This window comes from Chenopodium quinoa, unplaced genomic scaffold, assembly GCF_001683475.1.
Source record: "Chenopodium quinoa cultivar QQ74 unplaced genomic scaffold, ASM168347v1, whole genome shotgun sequence".
Taxonomy (NCBI): domain Eukaryota; kingdom Viridiplantae; phylum Streptophyta; class Magnoliopsida; order Caryophyllales; family Amaranthaceae; genus Chenopodium; species Chenopodium quinoa.
In genome coordinates, this window is record NW_018742733.1 from 1,896,955 (window position 1) to 1,920,254 (window position 23,300).

The following is a 23,300-nucleotide window of genomic DNA, read 5'->3' on the forward strand; positions in this document are numbered from 1 at the left end:
ATAATGACAGTTGTCGTAGAAAATTAAATTAGCCTAAAAAAAATTTATAGTTGCATATGTCATGTGTTTAATTTTGATTAAAATCTCATTGGTTTTTTAAAGTATGCTTTTTTGCATTTTTGTGAGCATGATACACCTAAAATGTGAAATGAATTGTTGGAGGATTGCCCCAATTTCTCAGGGTGTGAAAAGAATTCGTTTCTCATGGGGACATTTTTTGAATAAATCAACAATTTTTTTAACTTTATTCAATTGTGGAGCCTACAATATTGAAAAAGTTGTTGATTTATTCACGAAAATGCCCCCATAAAAAACAAATTTCATTTCAACATAGTTGGGTTTAATGGGGTTATTGGTAGTAATCGCAACATCTTAAAATTTTTTGCGGTAGTAATTTACAAAGTGGTATTAACTTGCGGTAGTAATTCACAACTTTTTTAATTTGCGGTAATAATTTACAAAGTGGTATTAACTTGCGGTAGTAATTGGGAAATTATCATAAATAAAAAAATAAAAGACAAAGACAGTACTCCGTATATTATGTGATGAAGGGAGTAACATCATCTTATAACTTGTGTATTTTACTTTACTTTCGCTACTTTGATTTTTGATTTTTTGATTTTTTGATTTTATTTTATTTTATTTTTATTTTTGTCAAATTTTATTCAGTTAGTTGTTTCTTTTCCATGTTATAAATGCAGAGTAATTAACTTTATGTTAAATTCTACCATGAAGGTACTTCCTCTTGCAAATGCAAACCCGGGGGAATACCAAGTGAAAAATCTGATAATTAAAACTGCTTTTCATGAATTGGAATTTGAGGGTATACGTATGATGTTAGATATATCCCCTCTGCTGGAGGAAGTCAGGTTCGAGCATGGAGAACATATCATTTTCGAGGTAATGTTACTTCACCTCTGCATCCATTAGTCAATTGTCGAAGACTTCATTTATTTAAAAATAATAGTCACATATACTACCTCCGTTAATTTTTATGTGCAATTTTGAAGTATTTTATATCTCACAAATAATACCCCAAAGTTACACATAAAAATTAACAGAGGTAGTATATTTGAATATAATATAATTTACTCTTAATAAAATCAAGAATTTAAGTTGATGGTTTAAATTAATTTTGTGGAGCAGGAAGACATGGCGGAACGTGGCTACTACGCGCCTACGAGCCCTTCAACATATTGGCAAAGAGTGAAACCAAAGGCGCAAGGATGTGTACCAAAGACGTTGAAAGTTGTGGAGTTTATAGGGTTTCAAGGAACACCAAATGAACGTAATCTGTTGATTTATTTTATTCAATATGCAGGTCCAGCTGCGTTACGAAAAATCATCTTAAGGGCTGCTAATCAAGAAGGAGAGGATTTTGCCATCCGCGTAAAAGATGTTTGCGCGGTAAGGAAAATAAAATTTAAGGTACAAGTTATCTTACAAGATGGTGTCGTCTACGAAGGGACGCCAGTGAAAGAAGATGTTCAAACAACCTGATTCTTGCTCCATCAATAACCTGCGTGAAATCGTCGAAAATGGTTCAAGTTATTATGAACTCCGAGAACTTCGTAGTAGTAATGTTATTAGTACCTTAATGTCCCGAGTAATTATACACTCGGTAGTAGTATCCTCTTAAAACTCATTTTGGAGACTTTGTCAAATTTAATTTTTATGTACTAGTACTTTTTCAGTTTAATCAATAATATTATTGTGGCTTTATGTTTCATTTTTTTTTTTTTTGCAAACGGCTTTTTATGATGATTTATGTTAGTCAATCCCAAATCATTATGAGGCTAAGCCGCTAAAGTTTATTGTTGATGTTGTTGCTAATGTTGTTGATTGGTGTTTCCTCTCAACATCTTGAGTCCTTAATGGTAAAGAGAATTATCACAGAATGTTAATCATTCTAGGATCTTAATTAACTTCATCCTGCAAATATGTGCTGCGTACAAGTTTGTCAACTGAACTTGAAAAGGCCTTGTTCGAATTCTCAAAGTTAATTAAATCATTGCCTTAATTCATGGATCGTTGGCCGTCAACAATTTCCTTATCAAAATATGTTGTTAACATTTTTCTTAAAGTTTTAGTTTTGTATTATACATTATCAAATGTGAATGGGCAGATGTAGTTAAAACTTATTGAAGTTCTGATGAACCGGGTGGGCCATACTTAAAAAAAAAAAAAAAAAAAAAAAAAAAAAAAAAAAAAAAAAAACTGCACATTTTTTCTACTAGGTTTTCATGTCCTCCACACTTGTTCACGTTTTCCTACCTCTAGATTTCTCTCTCCTTTAACACACCACTCAAGCAGTCAAGCCTCCTCCTCTAACCCTTTCTTTGTCTTCTTCTCCTTCCTTAACTACTAATCACTAACAATGCAAATTTGGGATATAATCCTTGTACATGATATGTAACCACAATTTACACAATGTTCGTTTGTTATGATAATAAAAGTGGCAGTACCATAATTCAGTCAATTTAAGTTTATCTAATTAGGAGAGCATTTTTAATAGGCCGGGTCTATCTATAAACTATAAAGTGACACATAACATATGTTGTGTACTTGAGTTGTTACATTAGTAGTGAGAAACGTTGTTACATTAGTAGTGACTAGTGAGAAACTCATTAGGTAGCCACCAGAGTTGTGACTAGTGAGAAACTCATTAGTAGTGAGAAACGTTGTTGCATTAGTAGTATACATGAAATGAACATACATAAATAGACCCACATAAATCTTATCATATATATAAATTACTAAGCATTCTGTTTTTGAAACCACATAATTTGTAAAAGGATTATTGATCACACTTAAGGGCTTCATTTAATTTTTTTTATTTTATTTTTTTTAAAAAATGAGATTATTTGACTAATGAGGTACATGATACGAAAATTTTAATCCACCCAGATAGTTAACCACTAGAAATTAAGCGTCTGTTCACTTCAGCTTAATTTCAGTTCAGTTCAACTCAGCTCCAATCAGTTCATTTCAGTTCAGCTCCGATCAGTTCAGTTCATCTCCTAATTTCCTTCTCTCATAAAATATTCATTTCAGCTCAATTCAGTAAATATAAACAAACCCAAGCCACTTGAACAATTTTACATCAGTCATATCATTGTTTTACATTACTTTTATTCTTATCATAGCCTCAAAATTAACTGGATCTTTCCTTATAAGATTTTATCCAACTTCATACGAAATCTTGACTTCAGAAAATCCTCAATGATTCCCACTCAATTATTGAGCTATTTACTCTGATTTCCCCCAAAAAAGTACTTTTTCTTATGCGAAAGTATATAAATTATTTCGTCTCTGTTCTATGGTTACACTTTGATTTTCACGTGTAGTCTCCAACACATGTCTTTGAGCACGTATATATTCAACAAATTTGATTAAAAATACTACAGAATGATATTTTGGAAATTCGTTACAAGATGAATTGTTCTAATAACATCCCACATAAAGTAGGAGGTTTTGATTTTTATATAATATATATTTATTTTCAAATTTTTAAACCAAAGTCAAAATGTAACCATAGAATGAAAAAGATGGAGGGATTCAACTTCCTAGATAGGTATAGCATGTTAGATTTTCATAAAATTACTAAAAATCTAATTATCACTTAGAATATAATAATGGAAAAACATGTTCGTTTAACATATATAGATTTACGGCAAACATAAATTTTGTATTTTAGGTAATTAATGTAGCAACGATTAATTTTAACGTATATAGTAAGCTTTTAAAGATTCGTTAAAACTAAATCTCAACTTCTAAAAATTCGTTAAAATTAAATCTTAAAATCAGTTATTAAAAGTTCGTTAAAGTGAAATCTTATTAACAATTTTAATGAGTTCGTTAATAATGAATATAATCTTAACTTTTAAAAGTTCGTTTAACTTAAATCTCAACTTCTACAAGCTCGTTAAAATCAAATCTTACAAAAGTTTTCATAAGTTCGTTAATATTGAATCATAACTTTGTGAAAATTAAATCTTAAATTCTAAAAGTTCATTAAAATCATATCTTAATTTTTATGATGATTTAGATTCATTCTAATTAAATCGTGACTTCTAAAAGTTTGTCAAATTTAAGACTTAACTTCAATTTCATAAATTCGTTTCATAAATTTAAATTGAATGTTAACTTCTAAGCATGTTCACTTCAGCTTAATTTCAGTTCAATTCAGCTTCAATTAGTTCAGTTCAGCTCCTAATTTCTTTCTCTCATAAGATATTCATTTTAGCTCAATTCAGTTTAGTTCAATTCAGTTCAGTTCAGTTCAGTTCAGTAAATGTGAACCGACCCTAAAAGTCCAGTAATTTAAAAAATTATAAATTTCTTTTTTTTTTCCTTTTTTTTTTTTTTTTTTTTGAGAGCAAACTTCTTATAAGTCATTACAACTGAGTTTTAACTTAGTAAAGTTTGTCAAAATTTCAATCACTTAGTTATTATTATTTTTAATTTTTTAAATTTTTTTTGCTATGGATTGACAAGCCCATTAACCTAATTAAATTAATCGATATCAATCCATCACGGAAAGAATCATTAGTAAGGTTAATAATAATTATGTTTCAATGAAATCATTGACATGATTCTTCAAAATTATGAATCTAATACGCCAATTATTCCTAGGTCTAATATATCCACGCTATTTCCATTAGTGATAGTGTGAAGCGCTCTATATTCAGTGCATACATTCATCCAATAATACAATCAAAAATAGTAAAAGATTTGGACATCAACATTCCTTTTTGTGTTTGTTAACGAATCATTATTGTATCATTCTCATTTTTGTGAAACAACGCCAATATCAAGGATATGATATTTTGATATCTCATGCAAAAACTACATACATTTTCCTTCCTATAAATTGCACCTAAAAGCCTCCTTTTTCCTACACTAAAAGCATTCATTCTATCCCTATCTCTTCTCCCTTCTCCCAAATTCCGATTCTTCTCCAATCTTTAGTTTTATTCTCGCCTTGAAAATGGCCCCCTTTCAAGATCGTCTCACGTTTCTCCCAGAGGCAATACTCTTCACCATTCTTTCCCTAATTCCCGTCAAAGAGGCTGCTAGGACAAGCGTCTTGGCAAAGCCATGGAGGAGGTTATGGCTTTCCCGGCCTAATGTTGAGTTAAACGACCGCCTTTTCCTCACCCCTCTCACGGGAATTGATGAACAACACCCAAATATCGAACAAGTAAGGCATGTTAACAAATTTTACCAACTATATTATCTAATAAAAGTTGGGTATAAGTGGTTTGCTAATGCACCATATATCTCATCTTTTAGCCTTACTTTCTCCGATCCTCATATTTCCCCATTGAATATAGAGAATCTAGTAAGGCATGCCCTTTATCGCCACCCCAACTCTCTAGAACTCGACTTTTCTCCTCCCAGTTGGGAAGACAGACTCCCTTTAAACAATGATTTCATTGAAAGGTCTGATCTTCCGGAGGATGTCTACCATTACACCTTCTTAGAGTCCTTAAAATTGTCTTCTTGTCGATTTGACATGAACAATTTCGCGATTATTGGTCTAACCTTAAAAAGTATCTTCTTAGCGTGGATTGAGATTATAAACGCAACAAAGCTTAGGCTAATGTTGCAAAGTTGTCCATCACTCGAAAATTTAAATTTGTCTAAGTGTTTTCAAGGAACACATTATGATATCCAATCCAACACTCTTAAGACGATTGTTGTGGACCAATGTGTTGATTTGTTAAGCTTAACAATTGTTGCACCAAATCTTACTCATTTCAAGTATAATGGCAAAGTTGTACAATTTGGTGTCATCGTGTCTGAAAACTTGGAGACTGCCGAGTTAGATTTCGGCCTCGTCGAGATGTTTGATTTGGAAGATGGTTTGAAGATTGCTAATCTTCTTCATAGCCTCTACTTTGCAAGGTCTTTGATTGTTGATAGTTACGTCGTTCAGGTAAGGTTTATTTATTTTTTTTTTTTTTATTATTATTATTATTATTATTATTGTTGGATCATTTTAATCTCTATTTTATATAATTAATCAAATTTGATATAATTGTGTATGTTCTCATCATGACTTATTATTCAATTAATTGAAATATCAATCGATTTTTTCTATTTTAATGTGACACGTTTAATGGTATGGTAAAGGTATAATTTTATGCATTTGTTTGAGTTAGATGCTTATGTAAAATGTGAAATGGGTCATAACATAATGGTCTGTTATGACAACTGGTTTATTTCTTGGAAAAAAAAAAATCATCAAACGGTTATTGTACATCGTACATGCCATGTGGTACAACACCCTATCTTTCAACCATCAAATTTTTTACATTTGTCACTTTTAATATTTTTTTTAATTGTTAAAATAATATATTTTTTTTATTATTTTACCATCTTTTATTCAGTTATTTCTCTCAAAAAAATCTTCTAATAATTTATTTTATTTAATTTCATGTAATAATTAATTAACTTGATTTTAATTTCTACCATGTAGGTGATTTCTTTTGATGGGGTGAAACTAAACTCTCTTGGACAAAACCGTGCAAAAAACTTAACTATCAAAACAGCTTTTGATGAATCGGAATTTCGTGGAATATGTATGCTGTTAGATAATTACCCTTTGCTAGAGGAAGTCCGGTTCGAGCATGGAGACCATGAGATTTTCAGGGTAATGTAATATATTTTCAATAACTCTCCGACCCTCAATTATGAATTTATTATCGAAGCCTTTATTTAAAAATAATAATCGCGTTACACTCATTAAAAAAATTATCTCTTGAATTGAAATTAATCATAAAAAAAATTCATGCTAGTAACTAATTCAATGTGAGAAATACTTAACTATCAAGGATTTGTATTATGTATATTAATTTGTGATGGCAGTGTGCTATAAAAATTGTTGTTAAAATTTCGTGTATATAATTTTACTTTTATACATATGGATTGGTAAAATTAATTACTTATACTTCGTACGATTTATTACAATTAAATTGGTTTATGTTGAGCCTTTTGATTTTGATGGACAAATTGACAAACTCGACTAATGAATGTTTTGAGTCTTTGGTGAATAAAGGGTTCAAGCAAAGTTCGTTCCGGAGTAGGAACTTGGATGCGGAGTAGCATTCTTTAAAAAGCCTCGTGCAAATCTCACGTTCTAGTTTTAATTGTGAGCACTCAATAATATAAAGTCGGAAAGGAACTCAATGACTTATGTTAAAGACTACTGGAATAAAAGTTAGTTTTAAAAGATAATTTCTTAAAGAAAAGATAATTTGTAAAAGTTTTAATAAAGATAATTATCGAAGATAATTATCTAGTTGTTTTAATAAATAATAAATTTATCTTTTCAAATAAAATCTTTTTAAACAAACTTTTGATAATCTTTTAAATAAATATTTGATAAAGTTAGCAAGTGGTTTTTCTGTGAGAAAATCTTTTATACGGCTAATGGTTATCAAGTTGTTAGGATAGTGGTTTAATTAGATAAGGCTAGGAAACCTCTTCATGATCACAATCTGTCAAGATAACTCCACAAGTTGTTAGTGGGTTGTTGACATGTGGACGTGATTATGGTGGAGGTTAATGACTAAGCCTTCTCTATAAATACTCATGCAAACTATCTCAGAAAAACATAACTCTTGAGCATAAAAATTCCAGTAGCCATCTAATAACATAAAGAGAGTTATTTTCCTTCATATATTCTTGAGTGCAATAGGTATTTGTAATCACAGATTGTATTCAAGTACTTAGGGGTTGGGATTGTGAGTTTGTAAAGTGAGGTCAAGGAAGCTTCGTTGCTGAAGTCTTCTGTGAGAGTTGGGAACAAGTTCCTAATTTGTGGAACTTGTTAACGGGTTTGAATCTTCACTTGTAAAGAGTTTGATTACTTAGTGGAAATTTAGAAAAGCCTATATCTTCTCTCGTCACTATTTCATTTAGTTAAATTCCGCAAAAAGTTTTTAGATTTCACCTCAAATACAATTCACCCCCCCTCTTGTATTAGCCAGTTAGACTTTCAGTTGGTATCAGAGCAGGAACTCAGAACACGCAGGCAACCCTGTTGAGTAAGTTCCTGGAAAATGGCTTACACAGAGGAAAAGGAATTCGGGAGTACATCCATTCAAAGGCCTCCATACTTCAACGGCAAATTTTATCCTTATTGGAAGGATAAGATGGAAATCTTTATCCAAGCAGAGAATTATCAGGTATGGCGAATTATACAAGTAGGAGATTACGAAATTACGAAAACGAATGCTAATAATGAGGTAATCCCTAAACCTATGGATGAGTATGAAAAAACTGATTTTGAAAAACTTGAAATGAATGCTACTGCCAAAAAGTTTTTAATTTGGGGACTTGGACCCGATGAACATACTCGTGTCAAAGGGTGCAAGTCCGCAAAGGAAATTTGGGATCTTCTGGAAGTTACACATGAAGGAACGTCAGATGTTAAACGTTCCAAAATAGACATTCTTTTGTCTCAGTATGAGCGCTTTGAAATGGGAAACAAAGAATCCATTAAAGACATGTTTACTCGATTTAAAGGTATTACTAACGAACTAACGTGTCTTGGCAAGATAATTCCTATAGATGAGCAGGTCAGAAAAGTCTTAAGAAGTCTTCCAGACAATGACAGATGGAGAGCAAAGGTTGCAGCGGTGCAGGAATCAAAAGACTTCACCAAGTTCAATCTGGAACATCTTGCGGGTTCCCTCATTACTCACGAGATCCAGTCGAACAATCGGACTCAGGAGACTGTCAAAAGTCAAGGGCTAGCATTAAGAGCTAATGAAGAATCCGAAGAGAAGTCTGACATCGATGAAGAAGAAGCTGCAATGTTGGTGAGAAGGCTGAAAAAATTCTACCGTAACAACAAGTTTTTAGACAAGAAGAAAGGATACAGTAAAAGAAATCAGGAACCCAAAGCCAAGTCTTCTTGTCACAAATGTGGAAGCACCAACCACTTCATCAAAGAGTGTCCATTATGGGAATCTGAGAAAGGCAAGGGAAAAGAAGCTGATCAAAGCAGAAATTCCAAGCCTAACTTTTCTAAAACAAATTTCAGGAAAGCAATGATTTCCACGTGGGGAGAATCAAGTTCCGAAGAAGAGGAACAGGAACACACAGACGATGAAGTAGCCAATCTCTGTCTAATGGCAAAGCATGATGATGAGGTAGTCATTCAACCTAATTATTTGAAATCTCTCTCAAAGGATAAATTAATCTCTTTATTGTTAGAAACCTTAGATGAATATAAAGAATTATGTGCAAAACTAAGGCAAGCCGAAAAGGCAACTGGAATTTGTAGAGATCATGTTAAGTATCTGAATAGCTTAAGAAATGATGTTCAAGGCAGATTCTTTGAATTGTTAGATAAAAATATTATGCTAAAAGAATCCCTTGAAAGAGTCAAGAGTGAGAATATCATGCTGAATATTGAATTGACTCAATATAAAATGTTGTGTACTAACATTGATTCTTGCAGGTCTACTGAAGTTCCTTTAATCATGTTTAATAATGAACTAGAGCATGTTAAGAAAGAGATAAAGGAAACCAATGATAAAAATGAGAAACTAGAAAAGGACCTAGAAATTGCAAGAAAAAGTAAAAATACAGCAAGCACGGGTGTTCCCAAGTGGGTAAAGGAAGCTCAGACAAAAAGAACAGAAGGTCTAGGCTATGTTCATAAGAAGAAGTCCACTGGAAAGAAAAAGAAATATGTGAACTTACCTAGTGAGACCGTTTGTTCTTTCTGTGGTAAAAAGGAACATCGCAGTGAAGAATGTACTAAGAAAGCAAATCTGTACAATAAGAATGTGAATTATGTTTGGCAGAAGAAATCTGATTTAAATGTGTCAACACAGGAACCCATGAATGAAAGGGTTCCTACTACTAACTCTTAATTTCTTTTGCAGGTCGAAGTGAGGGGGAACAACCAGTGGTACCTCGATAGCGGTTGTTCTAAGCACATGACAGGAGATGAATCCAGATTTCTCTCACTGACGGCCTATACAGGGGGAACAGTGACCTTTGGAGACAATAAGAAAGGCAACATTGTTGCTGTTGGCAAAGTAGGAAGGTCAAGTTCCCATGCAATTGACAATGTATTTTTAGTCGAGGGTTTGAAGCATAATCTACTCAGTATTTCTCAGTTTTGTGATAAAGGAAACTTTGTAAGCTTTTCTTCTGAAAAATGCAAAATCATCAACAATAACACTGGTAAAATCGTTTTGGAAGGAACTCGTAAAGGGAACACATATACCGTGGACCTTAACAAAGTTCCAAAATACAATCTATCTTGTTTAAGTGTTATTGAGGATGATCCACTTCTATGGCATAAACGTTTTGGACATGCTAGTCTTTCATTGCTTGACAAATTAAGGTCAAAGGACTTGGTAATCTGATTACCTTCTATCAAATTCCTAAATGACAAAATTTGTGAAGCCTGCATCAAAGGAAAGCATGTTCGATCATCATTTAAATCAAAGAAAATGGTAAGCACCACAAAACCATTGGAACTCATTCATATGGATTTGTGTGGCCCCGTTAGAATTCAAAGTAGAAGTGGAAAAAGATATGTCTTAGTTCTTGTGGATGATTATTCTAGATTTACATGGGTCATATTCTTACATAGTAAAGATGAAACTTTTGATATGTTTATGACTTTCTTGAAAAAGACACAAAAATCAATAGGTAATCAACTTATTCATATGAGAACTGACCATGGTACGGAATTCGAAAATTCCAAGTTTGATGAATTTTGCAGAGAACAGGGAATAAGTCACAATTTCTCAGCGCCAAGAACACCACAACAAAATGGTGTGGTTGAGAGGAAGAACCGAACATTGGAAGACATGGCAAGAACAATGCTAATAGCAAGTGGGCTTCCAAGAAATTTTTGGGCAGAAGCCGTCAACACAGCATGCTATATCGTCAACCGAGCCATGCTCAGACCAATGTTGGACAAGACACCTTATGAACTGTTAAAAGGGAGAAAACCTAATATTGCTCATTTAAGAGCTTTTGGATGCAAATGTTTTGTTCACAATAATGATAAAAGAAATCTTGGAAAATTTGATGAAAGGAGTGATGAAGCAGTCTTTTTAGGATATGCATCTAATAGTAAAGCTTATAGAGTTTACAATAAGAGGACTATGTGTGTAGAAGAAAGTATACATGTGATTTTTGATGAAACTAATAATTATGGTTGTATACAGGAATATGAAGATGGAGATTTTGAAATTGGTCTCACTCGTTCAACAGACCAAGATGAAGAATTAATTCCCAGAAAGCAGCATGTTCGAATTACTGAAAATACTAATAAGGAACCTACTGAAGTTCCAAATAATACTGAAGCCTCTGATCAAAATACAGAAGAAACAGAAAATACAGAAGGCGAAGCAAATGCAGAAGCAGAACACCATGAAGAAATGGAAGAAAGAGCAACTCAAAATAACACTTTTATACCAGCTCAATCATTCCAACCAAAGCCATGGAAACATCAAAGGTCACACCCCCTGGATAAAATTATAAGTGACCTAAGCAAGGGAACTCAGACGAGATCCCAACTGAGAAACTTCTGTGCATTCAACGCCTTCTTATCAACACTGGAACCTCGAAATCACAAAGAAGCCTTGGAAGATGCTGATTGGATTGTTGCCATGCAAGAGGAATTAAATGAATTCGAAAGAAACAAAGTGTGGCACCTTGAACCCAAACCAACAAATCAAAAGGTTATTGGTCTCAAATGGGTATACAGGAATAAGCTAGATGAACATGGCACAATTGTAAGGAACAAGGCAAGATTAGTTGTTAAAGGCTACAATCAGCAGGAAGTGAGTTTGAGATGAGCATGATGGGGGAACTCAACTTCTTCCTTGGGCTCCAAATTAAGCAAACTAACGAAGGAATAATGATCCATCAGCAGAAATATGTGAAGGAGTTATTAAAAAAATACGGTATGGAAAGCACAAAGATAAACCACACTCCCATGGGAACAACCACAAGGTTGGACCAAGACCCCAAGGGAACTCGTGTGGATCAAACAAAATACAGAGGTATGATTGGTTCCTTGTTATATTTAACTGCCAGCAGACCTGACATTTCGTTTAGTGTAGGTCTTTGTGCTAGATTTCAATCGGATCCAAAGGAATCGCATCTAACAGCCGTCAAAAGAATTCTACGATACTTGAAAGGGACGGAAGACTTGTGTCTGTTTTATCCAAAAAGTGACTCGTTTGACCTAAAAGGATATGCTGATGCTGACTATGCAGGAGATTTGGTCAATCGTAAAAGCACATCAGGTATAGTCCAATTCTTAGGCTCTTGCATGGTTTCTTGGAGTTCCAAGAAACAAAACACTGTTGCTCTATCCACTGCCGAAGCAGAATATGTGGCTGCTGCTGCATGTTGCTCTCAATTGCTATGGATAAAACAACAGTTGCGTGACTATGGCATTATTTTAGAGTGCGTTCCTATTCATTGTGATAACACAAGTGCCATTTGCATTTCTAAAGATCCAGTACAACACTCTAAAGTTAAGCATATACATATAAGGCATCACTTTTTGAAAGATAATGTTGAAAAGGGCTTAATTAAGCTAGATTTTATTTCTACTGAATTTCAAATTGCTGACATTTTAACTAAGCCTTTAAGCAGAGACAAGTTTGAAAAGATGCGTGTGGAATTGGGGATGCTACGGCTCAAGTGATTTTTGTTTGGAACCCCTAAGGTAAAATCGGATGTAACTAACAATGCTACGCTCAATCTTGTGTGAATAACACAGCTGAAATTACCCAGGGGAAAGATTTGTGAAGTATTGAAAAGTCACTTATACATACTTTTAATATGTTAAAAGTATTGAGCCATGTTGTTTCAAGTTCCTTTTTCATCATTCTTTACTCTCTGTATCATGATCACGTAAATTATCATCATAATTTACAATCAATCTTCTCTCATTTATCTTTTTCGTTTTTTTTTTATTTTTCTTCTTGTTATTTTCTTTCTTATCTTTTATTTCTATCTTATTTTTTATTCTTATCTTTTTCCTTCCTTATTTTTTCATGATGAATTTTTCTATTCCTCATAGAATTCAAAAATACAAAAAGATCTTATTTGCTACGTAAGATAAGAAGCATGTATATCAACTTCTTAACTTACGATTTTATTTTATCAACATTGAATTAGATGAGTGCAATTATTTCACCAAATTAAATCCTACTACCTCTAAAACTACCCCACTACCTCACAGTTTAAACCGTCACTTTTCTTTCTCACTCCTCCCCATTAAACTCTTTTTCTTCTTTTCACTCCACCTTCACCTATCAAATCAATTAAATTCCCCATACACTCCCATAACCGGCCTCACTCTCTCTCCTTCCTATTCACACTATTCATCTTCTCCTTCCCTTCATTTTACCTTCAACACCATGAAAACCAACCGAAACACCACCCCAAAAACCCGATCACCACCATTCAAACCCTCCTCAAACACGGGGTCTCCACAACCGGTGCCAATTGCGGTGGTGCATCCATCTGCTCAGCCAAAGAGGAAGGCTAAGGCTGTGAAGGGCGGCGACAGGAAACGGCGCGCAACCACCAAATTCCCATCATGGAATTACACTCTCGGATATCACATCAACTATGATTGGTGTGTGGCGAGTAAGTTCACTGAATTTACTTCTTTAATTGATTATCAAAAATGGACTCACTTGTTCCAGAATTGTTCTCATTACCCTGTTTATCCTAAATTTATTTATGAGTTCAAAAATACCTTTCAATGTGATAATGGTGTGTGCTCGGCCGTAGTTAATGATATTCCAATTTCGTTTGATGCCAATTATCTTGGAAATCTATTTCAAGTTCCTGTTAAAGGCTATTGTTCTTATTTAAAGCACAAACAATCTGTAAACATTGGCCATAATGATGAATGCAAAATCCTTCAATTTATTGGAGGAAATCCGAAAGTGAAAACTACTCACCATCATGCCCTAACACCCCTTCATAAGCTACTGTTTACCTTCACCTGGAAGGGTATAGTACCCCGTTTACAAAAACGGAGTACCGTATCACTCTTGGATGCCTCCCTCATATTCTGTCTTGCATGCAAAATACAGATTAATTTCCCTGCTCTAATGATTGAACACTTGAATTTTTATGCTCAAAAGACCACAATTCCATATGGCTCTTTCCTTACTGTGTTGTTCAAATCTTTTGGTATTGATGTTGAATGTGAATCCCCAACATATCTCAAACCCGATAATATCCTCTCTGAACAATCATTACTTAGACTGAGTCTTAGGCTTACAAATGGCAAAGTATGTTTTGTGCCTCGGAAAGGAGGGGAGAAAAAGAAAGGGAAAGGGAAAGAAGCTAAGGAAGAATGTGATGCAAGCAGTGACCAGGGTAGTGAGGAGGCTAGTGAGGGTGCTACCACCTCCAGTGATTCTGAGGGAGATAAGGAAGAAGAAAAAAGTTCTAACGGAGAGAAAAACAAAGAAAAAATACTTGAGGGAGATGTGCAAGGAGAAAAACAGGAAGATTCTGAGGGGGAACATATGGAAGTTTCTGAGGGGGAAGCTCGACAATCTGACTTACATGAGGGGCAGGGAACTGATCAAAGTGAGAGGGAACATACCACAGACTCTGAGAGCACAGCTGGACCACCTGTCATTCCTGTGTTTACAGGGGGCCTTAGAAGGAGTAAGAGGAATGTGGTCAAGCCTGCCCTTTCTACTACACACCCTGTGACTGTAGAAACCATCAGCTCCTCAGACAAATCTGATTCCACCTTCAAACCTACCCAAGTTCCCTCTTCCACTGAACCCTCTTCTATTCCTGTCTCACCTACTAGGCAGCCTTCTCATTCACCTTCTCCTCCTCCATTTCAGCCTACTGGCTTTGCTGCTTTCTCTGGAACTCGTGTGTCTGTTTATGATTTTCAACAGGTTCAAGCAGATATGGAGAAGTTGACTACTCTGGTGAGCAAGAAACTGGAGGAAATGGCCTCGGAACTGCTTTCTCTTAAAGGCCAGGTGCAGGCTCTGGCAGATTCTCAAGCAACCGGATTTGCAGGCGTAGAGGCAAAGCTTGCACAGGCTGAAGGCAAGTTTAGTGAAGGCAACAAGGAGATCTTGGAAACTATCAACAGAGTAGCCTTTGAGGAAGTCGAGGAAGACTCTATTGATCCCACAAATCCAACCCTTGATCCTACCAATGCAGCCTTTTAAATCCTTGATTGCACTTATTCTAATTTCATATGTTGAACAATTTTATTTTGGTCTTGTTTAATCTCTCTGAACTTTGGTTTGTACGCCTTTATCCTTTGCTACATTCTCTATGTTCCTCTTCTATTTCCTAAATCGGAACTTGGCTCGTATTTTTCATATGATTGTGTGAGGTTGCTGATGATTTAGTACCTAACTTATTTTTGCCTTGCATTATTTGAGCTCACTATTCCCTACGTAGTCTAGTGGGAGTATAGCAAAATGTTTTTTTTCAATCTTTTGATAATGCCAAAAGGGGGAAAAGACAAACTTCATGGCGGCTAAAGTGTTTACCAAGGAACTCACACATCGAAGGTACAAACTTTTCTAAGTTAATAAAGTCCTAGTAATCTAAGTTTTTAAACTTTTTCTAAGATTTTAAAGTCTTTGTTAATTTTTTCTCTTTTGCTCAGTCTTTTTAAAATAAATACTTTTTAGCTTTTTTTTAAGTTCTTTAATTACTCTGTTTTTTTTTGTTTTCATGTCTTACTTTAAATTTCTGTTGCATGCCTGGATGATTTTATTTACTTAAGTTTGTCAATGTTTGTCATCATCAAAAAGGGGGAATTTGTTGAGCCTTTTGATTTTGATGGACAAATTGACAAACTCGACTAATGAATGTTTTGAGTCTTTGGTGAATAAAGGGTTCAAGCAAAGTTCGTTCCGGAGTAGGAACTTGGATGCGGAGTAGCATTCTTTAAAAAGCCTCGTGCAAATCTCACGTTCTAGTTTTAATTGTGAGCACTCAATAATATAAAGTCGGAAAGGAACTCAATGACTTATGTTAAAGACTACTGGAATAAAAGTTAGTTTTAAAAGATAATTTCTTAAAGAAAAGATAATTTGTAAAAGTTTTAATAAAGATAATTATCGAAGATAATTATCTAGTTGTTTTAATAAATAATAAATTTATCTTTTCAAATAAAATCTTTTTAAACAAACTTTTGATAATCTTTTAAATAAATATTTGATAAAGTTAGCAAGTGGTTTTTCTGTGAGAAAATCTTTTATACGGCTAATGGTTATCAAGTTGTTAGGATAGTGGTTTAATTAGATAAGGCTAGGAAACCTCTTCATGATCACAATCTGTCAAGATAACTCCACAAGTTGTTAGTGGGTTGTTGACATGTGGACGTGATTATGGTGGAGGTTAATGACTAAGCCTTCTCTATAAATACTCATGCAAACTATCTCAGAAAAACATAACTCTTGAGCATAAAAATTCCAGTAGCCATCTAATAACATAAAGAGAGTTATTTTCCTTCATATATTCTTGAGTGCAATAGGTATTTGTAATCACAGATTGTATTCAAGTACTTAGGGGTTGGGATTGTGAGTTTGTAAAGTGAGGTCAAGGAAGCTTCGTTGCTGAAGTCTTCTGTGAGAGTTGGGAACAAGTTCCTAATTTGTGGAACTTGTTAACGGGTTTGAATCTTCACTTGTAAAGAGTTTGATTACTTAGTGGAAATTTAGAAAAGCCTATATCTTCTCTCGTCACTATTTCATTTAGTTAAATTCCGCAAAAAGTTTTTAGATTTCACCTCAAATACAATTCACCCCCCCTCTTGTATTAGCCAGTTAGACTTTCAGTTTAATTTAATTATACTTATTATGTTGATATAATTTATATAAGGTGTTTAATTTCTTTGTTTAAATTTATTTTATCGAACAGGAAGACATGGAGATGGATTACAATCATGTCGTGCCTCCTGTAACAGATTGGGCTAAAGTAGAACCATCAATAAATGGATGTTTGCCAAATAAGTTGAAAATTGTGGAGATTGTAGGAATGCAAACAACTTTGTTTGAAATGCATCTCTTGCCTTATATAGTTACTCAAACCGGTGTCTTACAAAAACTCATCTTGAGGGCTGGTAATCAAATGGGATATGCGTATGCTAAAGGCGTAAGATTTGTTCTTGCACAAGAGCGTAAGCAAGTGCAGGTTGAAGTTTATTCTGATGATGGTGTCCTCTATGAACCGTAGAGAGTAACAAAGGTTCTGGCTAAGCCTTGCATCGTCAATGAACATGAGTAATTGACGAAAATTTCATAGATGACATACGTGGTGTTATCGAAAGTATTCTATGAAAGTAGAAGAGGTTCAACCTAGTTCTTGCTTCATCAATGAATATGAACAATTTTCTATATTTAAGGATGTTTTATTTTACAGTCTTTTTTTTTTTATTTGGTTTGATGAAAGAAATAATCTTCTAGTATTAAGTCTAGTTTTTATTTTTATGCATGTAGTTACATATTCTTGATGAAATATAAGCTTTGTTTGAATTTTCAGAACTTTTACATAATGTCTTTGAGAACCTAGCCGTTACAATTGAGTTGTTTTCTTGGCTTTGTTAAAGCTGGTTTATTCTATCTTAAAATTTTCCACAAGTAAGCTTCAAATACTTTCTCAAAAAAGAGACACATAAGTTGAATTTTAATTTATGACAAAAACCAACACTGTGAATGATTATCAATTTACCATTCTATTAATAAAGAACTGCGGAGTAATAATTACATTACGTTTAATAAAGATAAGAGTTACTTATCATTTTAAAATTAATATATTAGATTTCGTGCCCGTGCAGTTCAAGTCACAAAGTTTAAATTACATATTTAATTATGTGAATTTGAACAAATAATAAAAAAATATATGGTTAGATTTAGTTTTCTTCCTTTTTTCGGTTCCTGTATTTCTTCTTTTCGTTGAAACCCTAAGTTTTTGGTCTAGCTAACCTCGCTCTAAAATGTACTCCGACCTTTCTTTTACTCTGCAACTAGAGTCTTCGCCGTGTGTGTATGTATAGTATTGGTCGAGCAAGGGTTACCTTCTCCCTCAGCTTGAACAATATTGTTGGTCAAGGGTTATTTCTTAGTCTCATCACTCTCATGTATGTTGACGATGTTGTAACTTCATTCTTGTTCTAATACACTTTGCTCTTGAGGTATGCATTTTGGTATAAGATTTGTAGTACAAACAAAATGATCATATATTCATACACAATTAGTAGATCAAAACATTCAAAATTCTCATTTACGCGTCTTTTTTCTCCCCTTTTTTTCCTGGCTTTTTTTTTTTTTAAACCTCGTTCATGTATCTACGATTCTATCTTGAAAATATGTACATGATGACACCCCGACTGGGGCAGAGAACGTGGAAGAAGGTACAAGGAAACAGAATTTTACACTAAAAATCAATAATGGGCTCTCCAATAGTGAGATTCCTCTGTACAGTCCAAGGCAAGTTAAAGAGCTTGGCCATGATGAACTTGAAGATTTTGTTCACATTTATGTTATGAGTTGCACTCGAGAAGAATAGAGTCGCGTTCATTGCCTTTGCATATGCTCTTGCCTGAATCAAAAAACAGATCCATAATCACCAAGTTATTAGCTAGTCCGGTGTACACGAGATCAAAGGTTTTACTAAGATTAAACATATTTTAGATAGTGACATACATGATCATATCGAAAACACAAGGTAGATTATAATGCCAATTGATACACTAGAGATTACCCTTGTATAACAATATAACATATCGAAAACACAAGGTAGATTATAATGTCAATTGATACACTATATATCACCCTTGTATAACATATCAAAAACACATGGTACGTAGATTATAATGTCAATTGATACACTAGAGATATCACCCTTGTATAACATATCGAAAACACAAGGTAGATTATAATGTCAATTGATACACTAGAATCACCCTTGTATAACATATCGAAAACACATGGTACTTAATTAGATTATAATGTCAATTGATACACTAGAGATATCACCCTTGTATAACATATCGAAAACACAAGGTAGATTATAATGTCAATTGATACACTACATATCATATCGAAAACACAAGGTAGATTATAATGTCAACTGATACACTAGAATCACCCTTGTACAACATATCGAAAACACATGGTACTTAGATTATAATGTCAATTGATACACTAGAGATATCACCCTTGTATAACATATCAAAAACACAAGGTAGATTATAATGTCAATTGATACACTACATATCATATCGAAAACACATGGTACATAGATTATAATGTCAATTGATACACTAGAGATATTCAGATATCACCCTAACTGTATAACATATCAAAAACACAAGGTAGATTATAATGTCAATTGATACACTAGATATCAACCTTGTATAGAACATGTAAAAAGGATCATAATCCGTGCATACATGGTAAAAATTATGATTGAACAATATTCGTCGAACCAAATCCTCCACAATGAGCAATATATCATCAAACAATTTCATATACACTTAAGCAATAATCAAATCTCACGAATTTACCTATCTTCCCTTGTATGTGGATTAATGAGTCACAAACACCGTGTTAGGCGTATCACTACACAGTCACACATACAATCTACATCACTACATGTAACAATCCAAATTATCAAATACAGTAAAGCAATACTCTGTAAATCTGAAAGCAATCAAAACAAAACCAACTAGTAAAGCAACTTTGTAAAAAAAAAAAAAAAAAAAAAAAGGATATTAACGTGTTTTTTTTTTTCTTGCATCAGACTAAAAAAGACAAAATCATAAAGATACAAAGAAAATACTAACAAAAGTATTAAGAGATTTCCCAGATGTTTCAAATCTATCCAAATTATACTACACGGGTGTTCACACCCTGGTAAAGTCCATTTACAGGGGTGTCACATTCATTTCAAATTAACAATTGGCCTTTAATTATAAAATACTCGTACACCAAGAAGATGCACTCATACATTGATACATCATACATGTTACCCTCAATTATTTTTATCGATGAGGAAAGGAAACTAGGCCGAGCTTACTAAAGAAACTCCAACCAAAATCATACATTACGACGAATATATTTAATTTGTACTCCGTATGACATATTAAGTGTTCGATAAAAGAGTGATCTATATAGTTTTGAGTTATGTTTATTTGTTGTGAGTAAAAAATACTTGTAGAAATGTACCTGAGTGACGATAGTCCACTGCAAATCAGGAGGAAGTCTAACAAAATCATCAAACTTGGTGCCAATTAGTATTGGAATTGCTGTCTGCAATTATTCATGATTCATGGAACATATATTAATCAATTTGTTGCACTTACATATTTTGTTCTTTGCAGCCAATTTTAATAAAATGTACTCCTTATCTAAATACCTAATAAATAAATAATTAAGCAATAATCATACTTGGAAAAAAAATAGAATAAAAAAAAAAATGGACTCCATAAGAAAGAAAATGGACATTAAAAAAAAAATAAAAAATAAAAAAATAAAAAAAAAAAAAAATTAGGTGAAGGAGAGGGGCAAGCCCCTAAAAGCAAAACACAAAAAGCACTTTGTTATACTTTGTAAGTATAAAATTTAAAAGCAGTCACATAAATTGTTGTCCCGCTTAATGACTAAGGGCCTGTTCACATTTACTGAACTGAACTGATTAGAGTTGAACTGAACTGAACTGAATTGAGCTGAAATAAATATTTTATGAGAGAGGGAAATTAAAAGCTGAACTGAACTGAACTGAAATGATTGGAGCTGAACTGAACTGAACTGATTGGAGCTGAACTGAACTGAATTGAATTGAAATTAAGTAAATGTGAACAGGCCCTAATTGTTAACCATTTAACTTCACGTCCTCACTCGAATTAAAGAGAATACTCCAAGAGTCTATTGGCAAACAAAAATAGGTAAATCAAGTGACAATTTTCCAAATAAATTATCACAAAATCTCAATTAGCATAACATTTTCAATATAAAATCAAATTTTATGGGTCCCACGAGTAATGAAAAGTTGTTATATTTGCCAAATTACCGCTTGATTTACATTTTGGCTTTTTATCCCCAAGTGATAAAGTATAGTAGGGGAGAAAAAGTTATGGGTAAAAGTAATATACACAAGCCATCCAAGTAAAATCAATTTAGAAAAAGATTGAAATGAAATACTGTAATTAAGTCGTCAAATTCTTGGAATAGAACAAACAACATTCGTACTAATGAACGTGGGTCAATCAAATGACTTGAAATTAAGACCTTTCAACTAGTTTAATTAATGAAAATTATTAAGATAAAGAGTATGTTGAAGAAATAGACATTTCTCAATGTAGCGTTATGATGAAGACTAAATAGCTTAGCTAAAATAGACATTTCAAGTGTTACATTATATTCTCTTTTGTCTTAATTCTACCTAACAGAGAGAGAAACCCCCAAAAATAGATCTTTTTCTTAGTAATGAATGGCCATTACTAATTAAGCTTCATTTTCATTCATGGAGTTCCACTAACTATGACAATATACATACCCATCTACTAAGTACAAGTACATAATTAGTAATATACCCATGTTCATTTACATGTCTCCAAGTCAACTTCTTGTATCTATACTTCGACAACATTACATTAGCTAGCGTATGGCATGCACGTGTACCACATGATACCAGAGGTTACGCTTAAGTGTACAATAAAATTAGGATTGATTTGATTTTATAAGCTTTTATTATCTATACTAGATATTTATAACTTGACCAAATATACCCATATAGTAAAATATGCACAAATTAGTTTACTTTCTTTTATTAACTTCTTTTTTATAATATAATTTGAAATTCAAGCTCTTAAGTGGCTAATTATGCAATGTAACTTCAGGGGAAAAGTAAAAGCTAAAAGAAAAAGAAAGCTCTGGTTTTAAATCTAGTACCTTATTCCACTTTCTTGCTTGATTATACCATCCAATTACACTGCAAATACACAAAATTTCAACACAAATCAATCAATTTTACTCATAAAAAAATGCATCTTGAAAACCTAATCAATCATAAAAATCTGCATAATTAAAGTTTCAAGTAGAAACAAACCTATTCAAAGTACATCTGCTAGTAAGATCAAACATGAACAAGATTGCAACTGCATCTTTACAAGCTATTGGTACATGATCCAAAGAACCATGATCACCTGAAATTAACAAAATTATCATACCAGTGCAAATTAATAGTCGTGTTGATAGTGTAATTTGAACTAGTAACGCGACAATAAAACCCGAAAAAATTAAATTACCTGCAACATCCCATATACTAAAAGCAATGCGAGCTCCTTTAACAACCAAAGTTTTATCCATCAAATTCAACCCTTTCATCTGCAAACTTTTCCTCTGTTGTTCATCTCCTACATATTTAATCTACCCACAACAAAAAAATCAAAACTTTAAATCAATAAATACAATCAATCAACATTTAATTCAAGATTAACACATCAATTAAACAAAAAAATCATCAAAAAATTAAAACTTACAACAAAGCTAGTTTTACCAATTTGGCAATCACCCAACAAACTAATCTTGAGATTAACCAAATTAGAATCACTCTCATACCCACTTCGTAAATCAGCAACTTCAAACTCAACAGCGTTTTCCGGCGAGTTTGGCCGGTCAAGCCGTCGGTAATTAGCCGTTGACGGCGGTTTGAAATTACTAGTACAACAAGAACAAACAATGATCCTGTTCCAAATGAATCGGAAAAATCGCCGGAGAACGGCAACTCGGTCAAGAATTTCCGGCCATCTAATGTTAACTCGGACGATTTTCCGGCAAAGTTGTGTCATTTTTCCGGTGGCTTCATTTATGGTTTGTCCCATAAAATGTATTAATGGAGGAAGAAGAGAGAGAAAATAAAGAGATGATTTTTAAGTTTTCATTGTTAAAGAAGAAATACGGAGTATTGAATTTGAATTTTAGTTTAGAGGGTTTTTTTTTATATTATAAAAGGGAAAAAAAAAAAGTTTTGAGTCCAAATAGCCGGCTAAAGTAGAGTTTTGAAGGTGGATGAGTAGGGGTATTTATGTCAACCACGAGATGGGAGGTAATGTTCGTTGAAAATTATTATCTACTTCCTATATTTCATGATGTTAGTTACATTTAGTTTGTTGATGGGTGAAGATAATCATAATGGACCCTTGTTGAGGTTTTTTTAAGTCGGGATTGGTTCAGGTCTATCTCGTTGATACTTGATATACGAGTATATACTAGTCATTTTATTGAATTTTA

At 33.3% G+C, this 23,300-nt stretch overlaps 1 protein-coding gene across 2 annotated transcripts; it reads right to left on the reverse strand.

Moving 5' to 3' along the window:
- Positions 1-18,219: 18,219 nt before the first annotated feature.
- Positions 18,220-23,037, reverse strand: LOC110723780 (septum-promoting GTP-binding protein 1-like). Of its 2 annotated transcripts, XR_002511766.1 has the most exons (7): positions 22,550-23,037; positions 22,316-22,436; positions 22,117-22,213; positions 21,960-21,999; positions 20,235-20,318; positions 19,574-19,628; positions 18,517-18,606 (listed from the first exon to the last, which is right to left on the reverse strand). XR_002511766.1 is itself a non-coding variant. In XM_021903152.1 (6 exons), the coding sequence occupies exons 1-6, from the start codon at positions 22,889-22,891 to the stop codon at positions 18,442-18,444; spliced, it is 849 nt and encodes a 282-aa protein (XP_021758844.1). In that variant the 5' UTR covers positions 22,892-23,036; the 3' UTR covers positions 18,220-18,441. The 2 variants fall into 2 exon arrangements, 1 of the variants encoding a protein (XP_021758844.1); XM_021903152.1 differs by lacking the exon at positions 19,574-19,628 and having other exon boundaries at positions 18,220-18,606; positions 22,550-23,036.
- Between the last annotated feature and the right edge of the window lie 263 nt (positions 23,038-23,300).